The sequence below is a fragment of the Barbus barbus genome, assembly GCF_936440315.1.
Source record: "Barbus barbus genome assembly, chromosome: 1".
Lineage (NCBI taxonomy): Eukaryota > Metazoa > Chordata > Actinopteri > Cypriniformes > Cyprinidae > Barbus > Barbus barbus.
In genome coordinates, this window is record NC_136729.1 from 30,579,170 (window position 1) to 30,598,359 (window position 19,190).

Sequence of the window (19,190 nt, forward strand, 5' to 3'; positions counted from 1 at the left end):
ATGCTGTCCTTGCTTTTGCTGAGTATGTGCTTCTGGGTCTTCCCGGCCACAGCGTCTTTTGATGACATTTACACTGGTGCGTATTCATTGTGTAAATTGTGTGAAATTGCTAGTATTCTTGAAAACCTCATTAACCTGTATATGTTATCACAGAGCCTGAAAGCACACTGAGCGTCAGCATACCCATTGAGCTTCCTCTCCAGCCTCTGATGGGTGACACATTAGTTCTGCCCTGCTACTTCCATGACAACACAGTCAATGACCCTGGTGCCCCCACCACTGCCCCTTTGTCTCACCGGATCAAATGGAGTCTGGTCACCAAAGAAAAGACCACAAACATCTTAGTGGCATCTGAAGGAGTAGTAAGCATTGACAAAAGATATCTGGATAGGATCACCATGGTTGGATACTCCATGACACCCACAGACGCCTCCATTAAGATCACTGAGCTCCATTCCAATGACTCGGGAGTGTACCGCTGTGAGGTCATGCATGGGATGGAGGACGGTTATGATATTGTTGACGTTCAAGTTCAAGGTACCATTTGTGAGAGGATCCTTAAAGAAAATATTACTTTATGACTGTATGTGTGTGCTTTTTTCTCTCAGAAATGTGACATAGATGTACTTGTATTTTGTACAGGTATTGTTTTCCACTATCGTGCAATCACCACACGATATACCCTTACCTTTGAGAAGGCCAAGGCAGCCTGTATTCAAAACAGTGCAGTGATTGCTACTCCAGAGCAACTCCAAGCAGCTTATGATGAGGGTTTCCACCAGTGTGATGCTGGCTGGCTTGCAGATCAGACCGCCAGGTCAGTTACCTTTAATGTAAAAAAAATCCTGTTAAATTTACGGTAAAAATGGCAGCTGTGGTGTCCAGAAACTCACTATAAAAACATAGACTAAAAAGTTTCAGGTGTTACTGGATGGCATATTGCTGGATGTATATTTTACAACTTCTGCATATCACTAAATGAGGTAATGTGAATATATCAGTCTGCTTGATAACCTTAATATATACAGATAATAACAGAGGTAGTTCAATAAAAAGCCACATGATGAATAAGAGTTCATTGTAAGTGGTCTGCCCGTAAAACATGGCCAATGCTTGTATGTAAAAGCTGACACTTGAAAGTTTACCGTTTGAGATTCAGAATTACTCTCTGTTATGAATATGAAGATATATAATCTCAAACATAAAAACTAAATTTAAAATATTAAGATTATACTGTATTTTTTAAACGTATTAAAAATGATGTGAATGTGGTACACAATCTTTGCGTGTTAAGAGTTTAACGGGTTTACTGTAGCTTTTTTCCAAAAATATTACAAAAAAATTGTAATGTATATTTAGTTAATGTTCTATAGTTTTGTTCGAAAATGTGATGGAAGTATTGTTATTTGTTGTGGAATAAAGGTACCCTATTCATGATCCTCGTGAGGCTTGTTATGGAGACAAGTATGAATTTCCAGGTGTGAGGACATATGGAGTAAGAGACGTGAATGAGACGTATGACGTGTACTGCTTTGCTGAGAAAATGACAGGTACTTGTTTGAGATGGCAGAGAACTAAATGCCTTCTTTGAAGAACATCGAAATGCTAAGAAACATTCCATTTCTTCTCACAGGAAAAGTGTTCCACACTACTTCCCCTAACAAATTCACTTTTGAGGAGGCAGAAGCTGAGTGTGCAAAGCTGGGTGCCAAGTTGGCCACCACAGGACAACTGTACCTAGCATGGAAGGGTGGTATGGATGTTTGTAATGCAGGCTGGCTGGCAGACCGGAGCGTTCGCTACCCCATCAACATCGCCCGACCGCAGTGTGGAGGTGGCCTGCTGGGAGTGCGCACCGTCTATCTGTTTCCCAATCAGACTGGCTACCCTCTCTCAGACTCCCGCTATGATGCATTTTGCTACTCTGGTACAAAGTTCTCTATTATTTAGCTATTCCTTATTTATCATTTATGATTGTTTATCCACATACATATATGTTATTTGATTGTTTATCCTTGTTGATCCACAATAATGTGTGTGCTAATTGATTAGGTACCGACAGGTGTATATTATTCATATATTTTTATTTAGAAATGGGTGAAGAAGGTTCTGGCCTATTGCCATTCGACATAGTGATGACTACAGAAGCCAGCAGTGGTGTTCTGAGCGTGGACACAATCACACAAAGGCCCCAGGTCTTTTTAAAGTCCACCTCCACAAAAAGTGAACTACAGGGAGGAGTTGTAACATACAAGCCATCAGTGACCACTAGTGTCGAGTTCCCATATACTGCACTAAATATTTCCCAGCAGCCCCTTTCACCACCCCCCCGCTCTGTGAACACTGTGGAAGGGGTCACTGATAGGACTGATCTTTCCTCTGATTTATCCCGTTTGAATGAAACCGAAGCTATCATGTCCGCCACAGGTATGTATCAATATGAGAACAATACAATAAAAATGAATGTGAAGCATTATTCTGTTGTTCTCTGTGATTTGACGTACATATGTATTGACTGCAAAACACCATAATTTACAGTTAATATTAATTATATATGTATTAATTCTTGTGGACCACTTTATGTGTCTTATTCACGGTGGCTTCAGTTCATCTTATAGTATATGCATAATCAAATTTATCATGGCAACAACACATACAGAGACCAATGAGGTTTATGAGGGTTACACTGTTCCTGTTCCTCTTCCAAGACAAATCCTTCCTTGTTCCAAGATAAATCATGAAAATGCACGATTTTACTGTTATTTATTGTCATCAGTGTCAACGTATTTATATCATTACCACAGTGAACAAATGTCTAGATGTTGAACTAGACTAAATGCAAATTAGTATATTAAAGTGAAGTAGCAGCTTACTATAAAACATATTGAAATATAACATATTTTTTTTATTTCTGAAGACAATTTATATAGCATGTAAGAATCTTTGCACTAGATTAAAAAAATGTATTACAAAAAGACAATTAAGTGTTTCAGTTTTACAAACATGTAACTTGGATAAATCTGTTAACACCCATTGTTAATAATTCCCTCGGCAGGGGTGGTCTTCCATTATCGTGCAAGCTCCGGTCGTTATGCTTTTGACTTTGTCGAGGCTCAACTGGCATGTCAGAGCATCGGTGCAGTCATTGCCAGTGCCCAGCAACTGCAGGCAGCCTATGAGTCTGGTTACCATCAATGTGACGCTGGCTGGCTGTTAGATCAGACTGTCAGGTAGGATTCATTGCACAATTGTAACATTGTGGCGAACTGTTCAATTTTCTTTAAATTGTTTGTGTGTCTAGTTTTATCTCTATTTTATAAATTATAATGTTTTCATTATATATTTACCATTTATAAACTTAAAAGTGTGAAGAAAAATATTTGTGGCAAGTATCTGCCTCATACTGCAAGTATATACAGTATGTTTACAAATGAATGTAAATGATGATTATGCAGGTATCCCATTATGTCTCCACGTGAGAAATGTTCTGGTGATTTGGAGCATGTTCCTGGTGTGAGGTCTTATGGACTGCGTTCTGCCGATGAACGCTATGATGTTTACTGCTATGTGGACAAATTACGGGGTAAGAGACTCAACATAAATACATAAAAACTGTTGTGTGGACAAAGGGTAGGTAAATAAATATAAATTGCTTCCATTTAAAATTTCTGAGAGTAAAACAAAACAAAAAAATTTAAAAAGCTGGATTCTCTCATGGGAAAAAAAATAACTCTGAATCACTCTGTGTGTTCACATTTTCAGGGGAAGTTTTCCATGCAAGTTCATTCGAGGGATTCACTTATGGTGAGGCAGTGGCATACTGCCAGGGCAAGAATGCCTCCCTGGCCTCCACAGGAGACCTGTATGCCGCTTGGAAGCAGGGCTTTGATAAGTGCCGTGCTGGCTGGTTTCTTGACCGCAGTGTACGTTATCCCATCAATAACCCGCGACAGCAGTGTGGTGGAGGAAACGCTGGAGTTCACACAGTTTACAAGTTTCCTAACCAAACTGGCTCTCCTGACCTGCACTCCAAATTTGATGCATACTGCATCAAGGGTAAATACATCTACAGTGTAGTTATATATAGGTCATACACAAACATTAAGTCTGTTGAGTGTTTATACAACATACATTATTCTTTACATATTTGCCTCTTTTTTATACATATAGTGGATCTGGATCTGTCTCTGAATGAAAGTGAAACAAATGTGATGGTGACAGAGGAAATGATAGTGAGCGTGACATCCCTCCCTGCTCTTCTCAGACCTGGTAATATACTGTATCTCAGGATACATACACAAGTCAGTGACAATAAAGATACAAAAATTTGCATAAATCATACATCTGAATAATTATTTTAAAAATGCTCAAATATATTTTGTTATATTTAATATATATTACAGTAATTCATAAATATTATTAGGTTTTGAGGAATTGAATTAGCATTGGCTTACCGTAAGAAGTGAAATAAGAGTCAAATTGTTTGATCAATACACTCTTATTGACCTTTGATGAGGGACTGCAATGTTTTTTCGACATGTTTTAATGTATTTTAAAGGGCACCTATTATGCAAAATCCACTTTTACAAGGTGTTTGGACATAAATGTGTGTTGGCAGTGTGTGAATGCAACCACCCTACAATAATAAAAATCCACCCACTCCACATTTTTTAATCCCCTTTAAACCAAGTCAGTCTCACTAGGCCTGCCATTTTGATTCTCACCGCAGTGTGACATCACATTTCGGAGGGCCGGGCCACAGAGTTTGATTGACAGCCCTGCATTGCTATAGTTTCCGCCCTCAGCGGTTACACTGTCCTTCATTTTCTCCGCGCTTGAGCAGCTGTAACGTCAACAATGTCTCGGAAGCAATCCTGGTGCTCTGTTTGCATGTAAAGTGAAGTGACATACTGCCAAGAATGGTGACCCATACTCGGAATTCATGCTCTGCATTTAACCCATCCAACGTGCACACACACAGCAGTGAACACACACACACACACCCGGAGCAGGGGGCAGCCATTCATGCTGCGGCGCCCAGGGAGCAGTTGGGGGTTCGGTGCCTTGCTCAAGGGGACCTCAGTCGTGGTATTGAGGGTGGAGAGAGCGCTGGACATTCACTCCCCCCACCTACAATCCCTGCCGGCCCAAGACTTGAACCTGCAACCTTTGGATTACGAGTCCGACTCTCTAACCATTAGGCCACGACTTCCCTGAAGACTAAACATAAGAGTCTTCATTTTCTCTCAACATCTGAGCTGCAGATTACTTTAGTTTTTCAAGGTAGTGCGCCTCAAAATCTACATAAATACGTGTATCACTCCAGACTCGTTTGTGAATGTCATGTTGTTATAGTGCTTAGCGTTTTAACCGTATTTGTGTGCCAACATTAAGTATTAGTTTGCGCCGTTCGTAGCTCGAGATTAGTTCGGTAGCGCGGTCACGCGGCTCGCTCCATTGATCCGCGCCGATAACAGGTCAGCACGGTGCAAGCTCTAACATTGCGCTGTTTCGTCCCACTTTCAGTGCATTTGACTTCCCATATGTATGGCTGAACACCGGTTCTCTCACTCTCAGTTATGTTGTGTTTATTTTATTTTGTTGTGTTGCTGTTTTGCTGTTTATTGCTGTAGATCTGCAATGCAGAGAGACGTATCCTCTTCTGGAGACGGGGCGGGAATATGCAGCTCATTTGTATTTAAATCCATACACTCCAAATCAGCTCTTTTTTAGACACACCCCAAAAATGACATTTTCCAGCTGTTATAATAAATGATCTCTGGGATATTTTGGGCTGAAACTTCACAGACACATTCTGGGGACAGCCAAGGCCAATATTACATCTTGTAAAACGAGGCATAATAGGAGCCCTTTAATGCATGAGGAGTGTTAAATTTGGTGCAGTACCTTAGATTCTGTGTGTATCTGTGTTTCCTCAGAAGGAGCTATTCCTACCACTATCCCTGCGGAACCCTCTGGATCTGGCGCATCTGGGGCCAGTGGCACTGATGATCAGTTGAGCAGTGGGAGCGGGGATCAGCCGAGTGGGTCACCTGCTTCAAGTGGAGACTCTTCTGGGGCTAGCGGCACCGATGATCTGTTAAGCAGTGGAAGCGGGGATCAGCCGAGTGGGTCACCTGTTTCAAGTGGGGACTCTTCTGGGGCCAGTGGCACTGACAGTGTGTCAGGCAGTGGAAGCGGGGACCAACTGAGTGGGTCATTTGTGTCGAGTGGAGACTCTTCTGGAATCAGCGGCACCGATGATCTGTTGAGCAGTGGAAGCGGGGATCAGCCGAGTGGGTCATTTGTGTCAAGTGGAGACTCATCTGGAATCAGCGGCACCGATGATCTGTTGAGCAGTGGAAGCGGGGATCAGCCGAGTGGGTCATTTGTGTCAAGTGGAGACTCTTCTGGAATCAGCGGCACCGATGATCTGTTGAGCAGTGGAAGCGGGGATCAGCCGAGTGGGTCATTTGTGTCAAGTGGAGACTCATCTGGAATCAGCGGCACCGATGATCTGTTGAGCAGTGGAAGCGGGGATCAGCCGAGTGGGTCATTTGTGTCAAGTGGAGACTCTTCTGGAATCAGCGGCACCGATGATCTGTTGAGCAGTGGAAGCGGGGATCAGCCGAGTGGGTCATTTGTGTCAAGTGGAGACTCTTCTGGGGCCAGTGGCATAGACAGTCTGTTGGACAGTGGGAGTGGGGATCAGCCAAGTGGGTCATTTGTGTCAAGTGGAGACTCCTCTGGGGCCAGTTGGAGTGGGGATCTGCCAAGCGGGTCTGGAGGTTCTTCAGGATCTGGCAGTGGCTTAGATATCCTAGTGACCTTTTCAGGAAGTGACTCAATTTTTTCAGGAGTTGGATCAGCTTCAGGAAGACCCGAAGAGGCTGGGAAGGCAGGCACAGAGATCCTCACCTTTCCCTTTGGCCATGGCTCAGGTCTCTTCGGATTGGACACCTCTGGATCAGGATCAGAAAGTGGGTCAGGGTACAGCTCTGAAGAGAGTGGATCTAGCTCAGACTTTTACAGCAGCTCAGGAGAAAGCGACGAGAGTGGGAACCTTTCTGGCATCGCCTCAGGATCAGGCTCTACCGAGGAGTCCTCAGGATTCAGCGTTTTCCCATCAGGAATTTTTCCCTCTGGAGGATCCAGTGGCATTTCATTCATCGATGGCAGTGGTGACATCATGGTGGATATTCCTTGGGTGAAGGTGTCCACTGCTCCACATTTAACAGAACAAGAGCTGGGTGGAAGCCATGTGGATTTCAGCGGATCAGGACAAATCTCAGGGTCTGAGATGAGCGGTGATATCTCAGGGATGAGCGGTGATATATCTGGGATGAGTGGTGATATATCTGGGATGAGTGGTGATATATCTGAAGTTAGCGATGTCCACAATGGCTCTGGGAGTGGTTTAGAGTTTTCTGGTCTAACATTTTTGGGGTCGGGCTTCATTGATCTTACAGAAAAACCTCGTGAGCAGGAAGCTTCTGGACTTTTGCTGTTTGGGTCTGGTGATGGAAGTGGATTTACATCTGGAGGCTATGCCATTGAATCAGTGGAAAGATCAGGGGAATCAGCTAGCAGTGATATCATGTTCTTCTCCAATAATGGCATGGTGGACATGTCCAACAAGCCTTTCCAAGGCATGGAACTAGGAAGGGGGGAGGTGGAATACAGTGGCACCGTCAGGTTGTCCTCAGGAAGTGGAGATGACCAAAGTGCCTTTGCTAGTGGACAAGAACATAAATGGATCCCAGTTACTGAAGATATGCCAGCAGTGAACTCCAGTGATGCTCCCTCAGATGTACTATCTGCTCAAGGGCCATCTGGCCTGTACAGGGATGCTGCAGGACCTTCATTGCCTCCATTGTCAGAACCAGAGGGAATCACAAGTGAACTTGACACTGTTACTTCTGCAATTTTGTCTTCTACCACAGAACCTACTTCTTTACAGGGCCCTTCTGTCACAGAAGGGCTTGTTGCAAATGGTGAGATTCATTTTGTGTAAAATGTGTTAAAATATAGAACAGAGACAAAAATGACTTATCAGACTTATCAATGGCTGGCTCATTGGTGGATCATAAATATAGAAATCTAGTTCTTCTCACCTCTTTTTGAGAAAAAAACTGCTCCTTTTTATTATGTTTTTTTTCATCATGTGTTGCTCTCTTTCTTTCTCAAAAACTATAATAGCTTCTCTTAACCCATGTGAACCAAACCCTTGTGGAGCTGGGGTGTGTTCGGTGAAGGATGGGGTGGGCATTTGTCACTGCCCACCTGGACTGCATGGAGAAGAGTGCCAGTTTGGTGAGTCAGACTGAATTGACTAAGTTATTGAATCAGTCACGTAAATTATGGTTACTTTTTAAAATGTTTTATTTTGAATATTGGACATTTTGATCAACATTCTTATTATGAATAACCATCCTGTTTGCTTTTAACAGCTGTTGTTGCTTTTTTAGGCTCACATTTGGGTTCAAATGAATCAAATGATTGTCTCTAAGTGTGTCACTGTTTTGCATTTTATGTAAATAACTTCTGTTCAGTTTGCTCTTGCCTGATTAATGTCCTCACAGTCCATTTTACAGGTTATGTGGCATGTGTGTGTGGTTAAGTGCTTATCAACTTACTCAACTCTTGTGTCCAGATGTCTTTTCAGGGACTGTTCACCTGTGTTGTTTTTGTTCCGCTGTGCCTTTGCTGCAGTCTGGTTTAATCAGCACGCCTGCTAACAGCTGGTACATGCTCCTACTTCTCGTCCATCTTCATATGAATCTGTACTCTAAAATTCTTCTTCTGTTTCTGGGACTGTAAGAGTGCTGATTTGCTCACCTCATGATGAGCGGCTAATAACTGATCCCAGGTCAGCGCTCTTACAGCAGCTGCAACTGACTCTGATCTCTCCTTCAATTTACCACAATTTACTGAGTGTCTCTTCTCAGCTTATCGAAATATTGATGGTATAATTATGCAAGAGATTCGTTTAGAAGCAGCTCCAAGAGTTCTGATTCAATGGTGCTCTCTGCTAAGCTTGGCCTTCCTCAGGGCATCTTCATAGTAGTCAGCTTTAATCGCTAAACATTTTTTGCAGAGGTTGATGTTTGCCATTCAAACCCTTGCGCCAATGGAGCCACCTGTGCAGAGGTGGAGGACACTTTCAAATGCTTATGTCTGCCCAGCTACGAAGGAGACCGCTGTGAGATTGGTATGAGGCTGCTTCAGCTAATTCTACTAACGGTCTTTCAAAAACAACTTTAAGGTGATACACAGCTCTAGATGTTGCTGTAGTGGAATGAAAGTCCCTGGAAACAGGGCATATTTGTGTCGAGTAGGGATTGTTGAGGGTTTTTTGTATGTGTGTGAGAGAGTTTTGTCTGTCCATTTTTGGAAATCTGTTGCAGTTAAACATCAGCGTTATTCAGGATGCAATGATGCATCTGCAGGTACTGTAAAAATATAGCAAGAAGAAACTATAACCGTTTAGTAACTTACACAGGAAGGGTCTGAGGTAAACAGAAAGTGTCCAGTTCATATTTTCCATCTGAGCAGCGACTAGAAATATCTCATTTGTTCATTTTCTGCTGGATATTTCTCTTGGCGTAATATATGGAATTTAATCGTCGGTCTTCTGGAATACTTTTACACGATTGTGGAAAATCACTTTATCTGATAAGCTGATATTATGCCACGTTAAAGGCATTTGTCGCTTACTTAAAACACTGGTTTTAAACACTGAAAGATAAAGTGACTTTATCCAAATCCCTCAGCACATTCCATCATACATTTGTCATTTGTTTGTTTCTTATTTCCCTGTATAGCAAGTATGAAAGGGATAGCTCACCCAAAGATGAAAATTCTGTCATTATTTACTCACCCTCATTTTGTTCCAAGCCCATAAGATTTTCGTTCATCTTCTAAACAAATGAAATGTATGTATGTTAATGCAACCTGAGAGATATGTGTGCCTCAGCTGGACGTCCATTCCACTGACTCCACAAAATGCGTGAGAATCAATGAGGCTTGTTATTATCGGTTGAGCTTCTGTTGACTTTATTTGATGAGCTTTATGAATGTGCATTGATCAATGTTTGTGTGAATAGAAGTCAGATTAAATCTGTTCATCATATAAAGCGGTTTTGCTTCTACACAAGACTTCATTTAAACTGTTCGATTCACATGGATTACTTTTATGATGTCTTTATGAATGTCAAATTTTGGTTGGTATGGACGTTAAATGGAGGGACAGAAATCTCTCAGGTTTAATTAATAATATCTTGCATATGGGTTTGGATCATGAGGATGAATAAGGAACAACAAAATGTTCATTTTTGGGTGAACTAACCATTTAAGCCTATGTCAAGGGCTACACATCTTGCGATAGTGGTCTAAGAGGATATCTGGTGAAACAGTGGTAAATATGCCATGTGATGTTGCTTTAGATGTGCACAGCTGTGAGGAGGGCTGGACTAAGTTTCAGGGCAACTGTTACTTCCATTTCTCGGTGAGAGAGACCTGGCTGGATGCTGAGCAGCGCTGTCGAGACTTAAGCGCTCACCTGGTGAGCATTATCACTCCAGAGGAGCAGGCCTTCATCAACTGTGAGTGTGTGAGTGTGTGTTTAAGCTCCTAAGTATCTGTGTTGTTTTTTTGATTACAAACAATCCCCCTCTTGAAACAGCATACGCACAAGACTATCAGTGGATTGGCCTAAATGATAAAATGGTGGAAAATGACTTCCGATGGTCAGATGGGTTTCCGCTGGTAAGCCTGACTCTTGCTGAGAAGCTGTATTTTTAATAATAGAGCTGTTGATTGAGATACAGTATAATGCTTGATTTTGCTCTTCCTTTCCTTAGCAATATGAGAATTGGAGGTCTAACCAGCCCGACAATTATTTTAAGTCTGATGAAGACTGTGTTGTAATGATCTGGCATGAAAATGGCCAATGGAATGATGTGCCCTGCAACTATCACTTACCTTTCACATGCAAAACAGGTCCAGGTATGCTCACCACCAAACACAAACAAATGACATCACTAGTGATTCAGTTTCAATTTGACTTCCTCTACTTTCAGTGACATGTGACAAACCTCCTAAAGTGGAGAATGCCAGGATGTTTAGCAAGAAGAAAGATCGTTACCAGGTGAATGCTATAATCAGATACCAGTGCAGTGAAAACTTCACACAGCGCCACCTACCTGTGATACGCTGCATGGCAGATGGGCAGTGGGAGAAGCCTCAAGTGCAATGCATAGCCAGTAAGCTACTTAAACATTACCAAAAACATGACCATTACCTTCCCATTAAAAAGTTTGGAGTTGATTAATTTTTTTTAAATGTGTTAAGTGTCTTATGCTCACCATTTATTTGATCAAAAACTAAAAAAAAAGTAAAACTGTGAAATATTATTAACATTTGAAATAACTGCTGTCTATTTTCATATATTTGTATATAAGTGTAATTTAGTACTGTTATGGCTAAATTTTCAGCAGCTATTACTGCATGATCCTACAGAAATCATTCTAATATGCTGATTTGGTGATCAAGAAACATTTCTTCTTGTTTTCAATGTTGTAAATGATTCTGTTGCTTACATTTTTTATAATTATTTTTTTTAAATAATAATACAAATGTCTTTACTGTATATTTTGATCAATTTAATGTGTCATTGATGAATAAATGTTTTTCTAAAAAAAAGTACTGATCCAAAATATTCTAAAGGCATATTTCACCCAAAAATAAAAATGATATCATTAATTACTCACCCTCAAATTGTTCCAAACCCGTAAGACCTTCGTTCATCTTCAGAACACAAATTAAGATTTTTTTTTATGAAATCCAAGAGCTTTCTGACCCTGCATAGACAGCAAGGGTACTTTTTTGCACAAAAAGAAAACAAAAATAATGACTTAATTCAACAATTTTTCTCACATGGACTATTTTAATGATGTCCTTACTACGTTTCTGTGCCTTAATCGTGGTAGGATCCTTGCTGTCTATGCAGGGTCAGAAAGCTCTCAGATTTCATCAAAAAAATATATAATTTGTGTTTTGAAGATGAACGAAGGTCTTAGGGGTTTGGAATAACACGAGGGTGAGTAATTAATGACATATTTTTCATTTTTGGGTGAACTATCCCTTTAAATCATAAATCTATATGATGTCATATTTTAATCATACAAGATTTAAAATAAGAATTAATTGCATCGTCTTTGTATGTTTTAAACATATATTCTATACATTATGTAAAGGGTACTGACATGATTTCTTTTGTTTTTGTATTTATAGAGGTCAAATCCGGACTGCAAAAAGAACCTTCTGGTCATCGCTCTCATAAAGCTAATACAACAACATTGGAGAAACATCTCTAAGGAGATTTGAAGAGTTAGAGATACATTTTTAAATCAGTACGAGTTTTATATTTATTTTCCAAGACACTGAATTATGAAGCATTTGTGATTAAAAAGTGTTATTTTCAAGATAAGTGCCCATCTAGTATATTCCTACCCCTATAAATTAGATGTCAGTTATTGGCCATCAGCCATGATGGAGTGATTCATCTCATCCCTGCAACAAAAGTTCAGAGACCAAAAGATGAAAGACCAGCAGCATTCTTAAAGATGTCTGTGAATATTTGCAGGCTTTCCTTTTGGACCAGCTAGTGTTTTATGTTAAAAGGTACTGAGTGAAGAGCTGGATGTGCCCAGTTTTTCCTCTGTGAAGGACAGTGAAACGTTTTTGTCTTTCTCTGCTAGTAAGCTAAATTTGAGATGATTTATGATGAGATGAATTGTGAAGTATTATTTTCATCTAGATTGTGGAGAGGAGATGCAAACCTAAAAAAAAAAAATATATAGCCATAAAAGATGTTTACAAAAAAAATCGTATTTATTTTTATTGCCTAACCAGACAGATTAAGAAAACAGCTTGCACAAGGATGTCGTTAATTTGTTATGTCTGAGTTGGAAACTAATGTGAAATGAGATCTATTTATTTCTCACAGCATAACACATAGTACATCCATCTTTGACTGGGTGTGTCCATCTTTTTCCTCACAAAAGCCATATGTATTTATAGGAATAGTCCACCCAAAAAAGAAAATTTACTTAAAATGTACTCAACCTCATTATGTAATTAGTTTATTTCTCCATTGGAAAAGATTTGGACAAATTTAGCATTACATCCTGTCTCACTGATGGATCCACTGCAGTGAATGGGTGCCGTCAGAATGAGAGTCCAAACAGCTGATAAAAACCTCACAATAATCCAAAGGTATTCCACACAACTCCAGTCGATCAATTATTATCTTGAGGTTTTTATCATCTCTTTGAACTCTCATTCTGACGGCACTCATGTACTGCAGAACATCCATTGGCGAGCAAGTGATGAAATGCTAAATTTCACAAATCTGTTCCTATGAAGAAACACACACATTTACATCTTAGATGACTTGAAAGTGAGCAAATTTTCATTTTTAAGTGAACTATTCCTTTAAACAGCATCAGACAGAGATGGCCAAATCCAATTCGATTATGAATGTAAACCCAACAATGAAAATGTACTTGTTTGTTAGATGTTATCTGTCGCCCAAGACTGTGCAGGGCACAGAACTACATGGGGACAAGAATGACCCTGGATCAGCCAACAGCTTTTATTTTATAACAATAGTTCAGATAGAACTATTAATGACAAGTGCCTTGTGAATATTTTCACATTTTGCCTGCTTCTGTGATGAGACTGCTTACTTAGTTCAAGAGGCTGTGCCTCTTTTATACAGCATAGCTTTTTTTCATCTGATACAGCTGAAATGACGAATGCAGCATGAACTGCAGAAGATGCAAATTTTTTCTCATGAATTGCAAGCGGTTTGATACTCTGTGGCATAGAAAACCTATCATTTATTTAATTGAGATGGATGAGTGACCAAAGTCAATAGTGAAAACATGAGGAAAATATAAGACGATACTGTCGTTGTGATAAACTGTTGTCTACTAGTAGGAGAATTTCAATTTATCCATGAATGTCTTCAGATGAGCTTTGTTTCTGAATACCTGTATTACAGTAAATGCAACAACATGCCATTAAAACATTCCATACATCATGTTTAATACAGGACTGATTTGTGTGTTGGCCGGTACTCTGTCATACAGAGCAGGAATGAAGGGCAAAGAGTACTCATAGAGAGGTTATTCACAATGTACAGGTATGTAATGGAAAGAAAATGGTTGTTACCTTACCAAACCCAGTCTAGAAATGTAGTTTTAAACAGATGATAATGTTTTCCTAATTGGGTGGAGTGGAAGGAATGAACTTCCCTGTGACTGAATTGACCCCTTTTAGGCTGTTTGTGATGCCCAAACCTGTTTCTCCCATGTTGCCTAGAGAACCTTGTTATAGAGAGTATGAAGCCTAAAGCCTTCTGCCATCTTCTGGTTGATCTGAAGCATAACATCCTCTCTGGTAGATTTGTGTTGTCTATGAATAGCAGGAATAAAGCATTTACCTTTGGAAAACAGCACTACACATTCAAATTTACAAGTGATTTATTTAATGTGGCTCAAGTAAATATTAAATGTATTTAAAAAAAATTATAATAATACTAGTGTTTATCAAAATATCTGCTGCTATAATATTATTTAATATTTTAAGATAAAACACAAATCTATTACTAGTCCAGGGACATGATATTCATGTTTCAACATATCCACTGCTTTTGACCTAAAGAATGAAATTTGAAGCTACGGATCTAAGAACCTCTCATTTCATCATGACATTTACTGAACCCAGTTCTATCAGGACCACTATCGTCATTAGCATACAGTTTGGTTTGGCGGTATGGTTCTGTTCTGGGCAAAAATCCATGCAGCCTATCATGAATGAGCAGGGAGAGCAGCAATAACCCCCCAAGGGTTAACAGAACAGAACCAAGCAGATATCATTAATGTACTTAATTACATTTAGTGTAACACATTATTCCAAGATTAGGGAGTCTGCTTCAACAGGAATGTCAGAAGCCAAGTCCTGACTGTGGCGAAAGGAGGAGTTGGGGATGGAGGAGGGTAATTTGCTCCCGAGCAAGCAAGCTGCTGAATAATTCTGAATAGCGCTTATATAGGAATGCCGCGATAAGTGTCGGATCAGATGTTATCAGCCGAGAGTCAGCTATTGCAAGCTTGACTCACGTGACCTGCCAGAACTAACGCTACGCTTAATTTCTTTCAGGTTTTTACGAGATTAGAAGACTGACCTAGTCTCATGCACATTTTTATTTATGAAAAAGCACATATTGAATTTGTTCTTCAGTTTAAGCCACGTAAGGAAAAGCCCAAATATTTAACATGTTTATTAATATTGTTAAAGACGATGTGTTTTACAAAATATAAAAATACTCAATATTTGCACAATTGCACAATTCTATTCGAATTTGGTTGACAAAAATAATATTGAGTTATAAAATATATAAACTGTAGTATAAAGTGTAGAGCAACTGCAGTGCAAACAGGTCAATTGATTTGAGCAGCTCTACCATGCTTAGTTTAAACCTTTACTGTGAGAACTAAGAAATTTCCCTGGACGGTAATACTGTTTTCATTTCATTTCCTAATTTACAGCACAGTTTCTGACAGACCCATATATCAAGATTATTTCTAAAAAATATATATTGTAGACAGCTTTTGTGTGCTTACCCTCAAAAAAAGGAAAATAAAAGTTCACCTTTTTCCATTACAGATCAGTGCTGTACATGTGCTAGAAGGCAGAAAAGTTGAATCAAGGATAGGTTGTACTCATCCCGGTCGCCAAAGATGAGGAATAGCAGTAAAAGAGTTTGTGTATTTCATTGTCAATTAGGACATGCATTTTGAAATACAAGAATGGTCAGTGATTATGAGACTTACATTTTTAGTAAAAATTAGAATCAGTCTAATTTTTCCTTACAGGTTAACAGTTCCTCTGATTTTGTAATATTCTCTGACACCCAAAAATGAAATTTCTCAGTTGTTCTAAATCTGTATTAGTTTCTTTCAGCTTTTGAACACAAAAGAAGATATTTAGAAGAATGTTGGTAACCCAACTGTTGATAGTAGCCATTGACTTCCATAGCATGGGAACAAATACTATGAAAGTCAATGGCTACTCTCAACTGTTTGGTTACCAGCATTCTTCAAAGTATCTTTTTGGGGTGAGATCAACTAACAACATGAAAATAGTGACATTGATACAATAAAATACAAAGCAATACAGATGAAGCTAATGTAGACTGAAACAAAGCATCACCTACAACCAGCAGAAACACTTCAGGTGAAACCAGTGCAGAGAGGGGCAGTGTGCAGCCTTCAACACGTCCGCTAATCATCACAGCCCAGCAGCTCCATGCGTACAGTTATCCGTTCATGCCACTCCCAGGGCAGAAAACGCACAAATCGAGCAAAGAACGGAGGCTCAAACAAATTCTTTTTGTGTGTGTTGTTGTCTATGTTGCCTTGGAAAATCTGCAGGAATGAAAACATTTCAATTAGTCAGATGAAATGACTATAACTGAACGTAAGAACTATGTGCTTTGAGGCCTTTGTTATATACACATAACTAAGCTGAGTTAGTAGCTTGATAATTATTAATTTCCTAAGAGAATCCAGATCCCGATGTGTAAAGCTCGAAGTTCATACAGAGAGATTTACTGTACCCAGTAAACAAAACCATGTGATGTTGCACCCTACACCCAAAACAAAACACTCTTTTTTTAAAAGACATTAATAATTTTATTCAGCAAGGATACTTTAAGTTGATCCTTGCCCATTGTTACAAAAATATATATTTCAAATAAATACTGTCCATTTGAACCTTCTTTTCAGCCAATAATCCTGAAATAAAAGTATTACAGTTTAAACAAAACTATTAAGCAGCACAAGTTTTGAAAATTGTTTTCAAATTGACCAAATCAGCATATTGGAATGATTTCTGAAGGATCACATGATACTGAATACTGCTGAGAATTCAGCTTTGCGATCCCAGGAATAAATTAGACTTTAAAATGTTATGCTGAAATATAAAAATATAAATTGCAATAATATTACATCAAATATTTATACTGTTTTTACTGTTTCTATTTTTGATCAGCCTTGTCAAGCCTAATGCTCATTAATACTTAAAACATCAAAACAATCTTTCTTACAATCTCTTCCTTACTGACCCCAAGCTTTTGAACAGTATTTACAATAAAGATGTTGTCATTACTGTAACCTTATCTGTTCTCGTTATTTGATCTTTCACGGTGCTCCAAGATTGTCCGTCATCACTATATGCAATCTTAAAGGCTGAAACAAACTGCACAACTCCAAAGTCTTTTGCTCCCTGAGTGATGATGCCTGTGATTCTTTTAGGTTTCTCCAAATCCAGCTGTGACAAGAGAGAAAACACGTTAAAACATAACATGCAGTCCACAATTAACAAAATAATAGTTTAGTGAAAATTACTAAGTTAGAGTGTTATTGTCTTTAGATAGATCTATGCATGTCATTTTATGATAGTTTTATAGCATAATTGAATTATTATGATTTCAAGGACTATTTTTGACAGTTGTGTAAAAAAATGCCTCACCTGGAGCCACTCTGAGCGGTTGTTGTTCGCTGCTGCCCAAGCGTTAGTCTTGCCTTGTTTGTCCAGGCGAGCGTAGAAAGGATACCAGGTAAAGGCATCTATACCCCAGGTGCGGAAGCTGCTAGATGCGTTAAGCTGCACATCAGAGATGAGACGGGATTTCATGCCCAGCGGATCGGTGCAACCAATTGTGCTGGAGTGCACTGTCATGTTAGGGAAAATGAGAGTGCTAAATAGCTAAGAATGAGTAAAAAAAAAACAACAACAAAAAAAGAAGATAAATATAAATATAATGATTTCTAGGTAATTCAACTGAAATTACCGTTAAGTTCACAGCCCACAAGGTCCATTCGGAGAGTACACGCTTTACAACACACCACAGGAATGATGCGAATATACTGGGCCACAATGGGAGGGTCAAACATGTTTGTCTTAGTTCCATCGTTATCAGTATTTCCCACAAACACCTGAAAAAAAATAAGAGGATAAACAATAACTTTTAGCACATCAGGAAGACTAAAGGGATAGTTCATCCAAAAATGTGTCAGAAATTCTGATTAATTTTTCAGCCTCATTTAGTTCCAAACCCATTAGACCTTTGTTTGTCTCTGGAACACAAATCAAGTTTTTTTTTTTTTGATGAAATCTGAGAGCTTTCTGACCCTGCATAGACAGCAACGCAACTACCAGGTTCAAGGTCCAGAAAGGTAGTAAGGACATCATTAAAATAGTCCATATAACATCAGTGTTTCAACTTTAATTTTAGGAAGCTACAAGAATTATTTTTGTGTGCAAAGAAAACAAAAATAACGACTTTATTTAACAATTTCTTCTCTTCGGTGTCAGTCTTCGCCGCATGTTCATGACAGTACCACCAAAAAGCATTCTTGTAGCGTCATAACATTAAGGTTGAACCACTGATGTCACGTGGACTATTTTAACAATATCCTTCCTTACTACCTTTCTGGGCCTTGAACGTGTCAGTTGTGTTGCTGTCTATGCAGGGTCAGAAAGCTCTCAGATTTCGTCAAAAATATCTTAATTTGTGTACCGAAGGACTTGCGGGTTTGGAACGTCATGAGTGTGACAGAATTTTCATTTTTGGGTGAACTATCCCTTTAACACAAAAGGAAGATAAGATTTGTAATGTTCTTACTTTGTCTCTTCTCTGGCCATTTGCTCTGTACACGGTGTATGATTTGCCATCAAAGCTGGATGCAACCTTGAAAGCCTTAACAAACTCAGCTGTCCCCATGCGGCTGGCTCCTTGTGTAATGATTCCAGTGAGGCGCATCTTCTTCTGCATGTTAACCTAAAACGAGAAAATCACGGACAGGAAGTGTGAACATCTTTTTCAGATGTACACAAAAAGAAGCTGAATCCCTTTGTCCTATTTTGTACCTGATTTTGCGTGATTTTTGCCCTATTTTGCGTGATTTCTATGAGAATAAGAAAGTTCACACCACACCTATAACAATAACGGCTCAGAGGAATGATAGCAATCGCTTTCAGAAAATTGATAACCAATCCATGCCAATGTTAAAGAGCTTGAGCATTTAAAGCGGCGGATGACATAATTGTAGGACACG

At 39.3% G+C, this 19,190-nt stretch overlaps 2 protein-coding genes across 3 annotated transcripts in view; one reads left to right on the forward strand and one right to left on the reverse strand.

The window, feature by feature from the left end:
- LOC306870216 (aggrecan core protein-like) lies at positions 1-14,112 on the forward strand (the record flags this gene model as incomplete). The annotated part of the gene is made up of 18 exons (XM_079417346.1): positions 1-76; positions 154-537; positions 643-817; positions 1,423-1,550; positions 1,634-1,927; positions 2,092-2,427; positions 3,056-3,230; positions 3,456-3,583; positions 3,763-4,056; positions 4,171-4,279; positions 6,277-7,994; positions 8,200-8,313; positions 9,098-9,211; positions 10,446-10,604; positions 10,685-10,767; positions 10,863-11,007; positions 11,082-11,264; positions 12,295-14,112. The coding sequence occupies 18 exons, from the start codon at positions 1-3 to the stop codon at positions 12,375-12,377; spliced, it is 4,698 nt and encodes a 1,565-aa protein (XP_079273472.1). The 3' UTR covers positions 12,378-14,112.
- LOC306842504 (lactadherin-like) overlaps positions 13,876-19,190 on the reverse strand; it is a 14,920-nt gene continuing 9,605 nt past the window's right edge. The window contains exons 6-11 of one of the 2 annotated variants that reach the window (XR_013781773.1): positions 18,758-18,913; positions 17,924-18,068; positions 17,602-17,804; positions 17,245-17,400; positions 16,227-16,496; positions 15,336-16,098 (exon numbers count right to left, since the gene is read on the reverse strand). Coding sequence is in view for 1 of the 2 variants with exons in the window: in XM_079373421.1 (XP_079229547.1) it covers positions 16,353-16,496; positions 17,245-17,400; positions 17,602-17,804; positions 17,924-18,068; positions 18,758-18,913 (804 nt within the window). In the remaining variant the exon portion in view is untranslated. Of the gene's footprint in view, positions 16,497-17,244; positions 17,401-17,601; positions 17,805-17,923; positions 18,069-18,757; positions 18,914-19,190 lie in introns of both variants that reach the window. The other variant, XM_079373421.1, reaches the window with a different exon arrangement.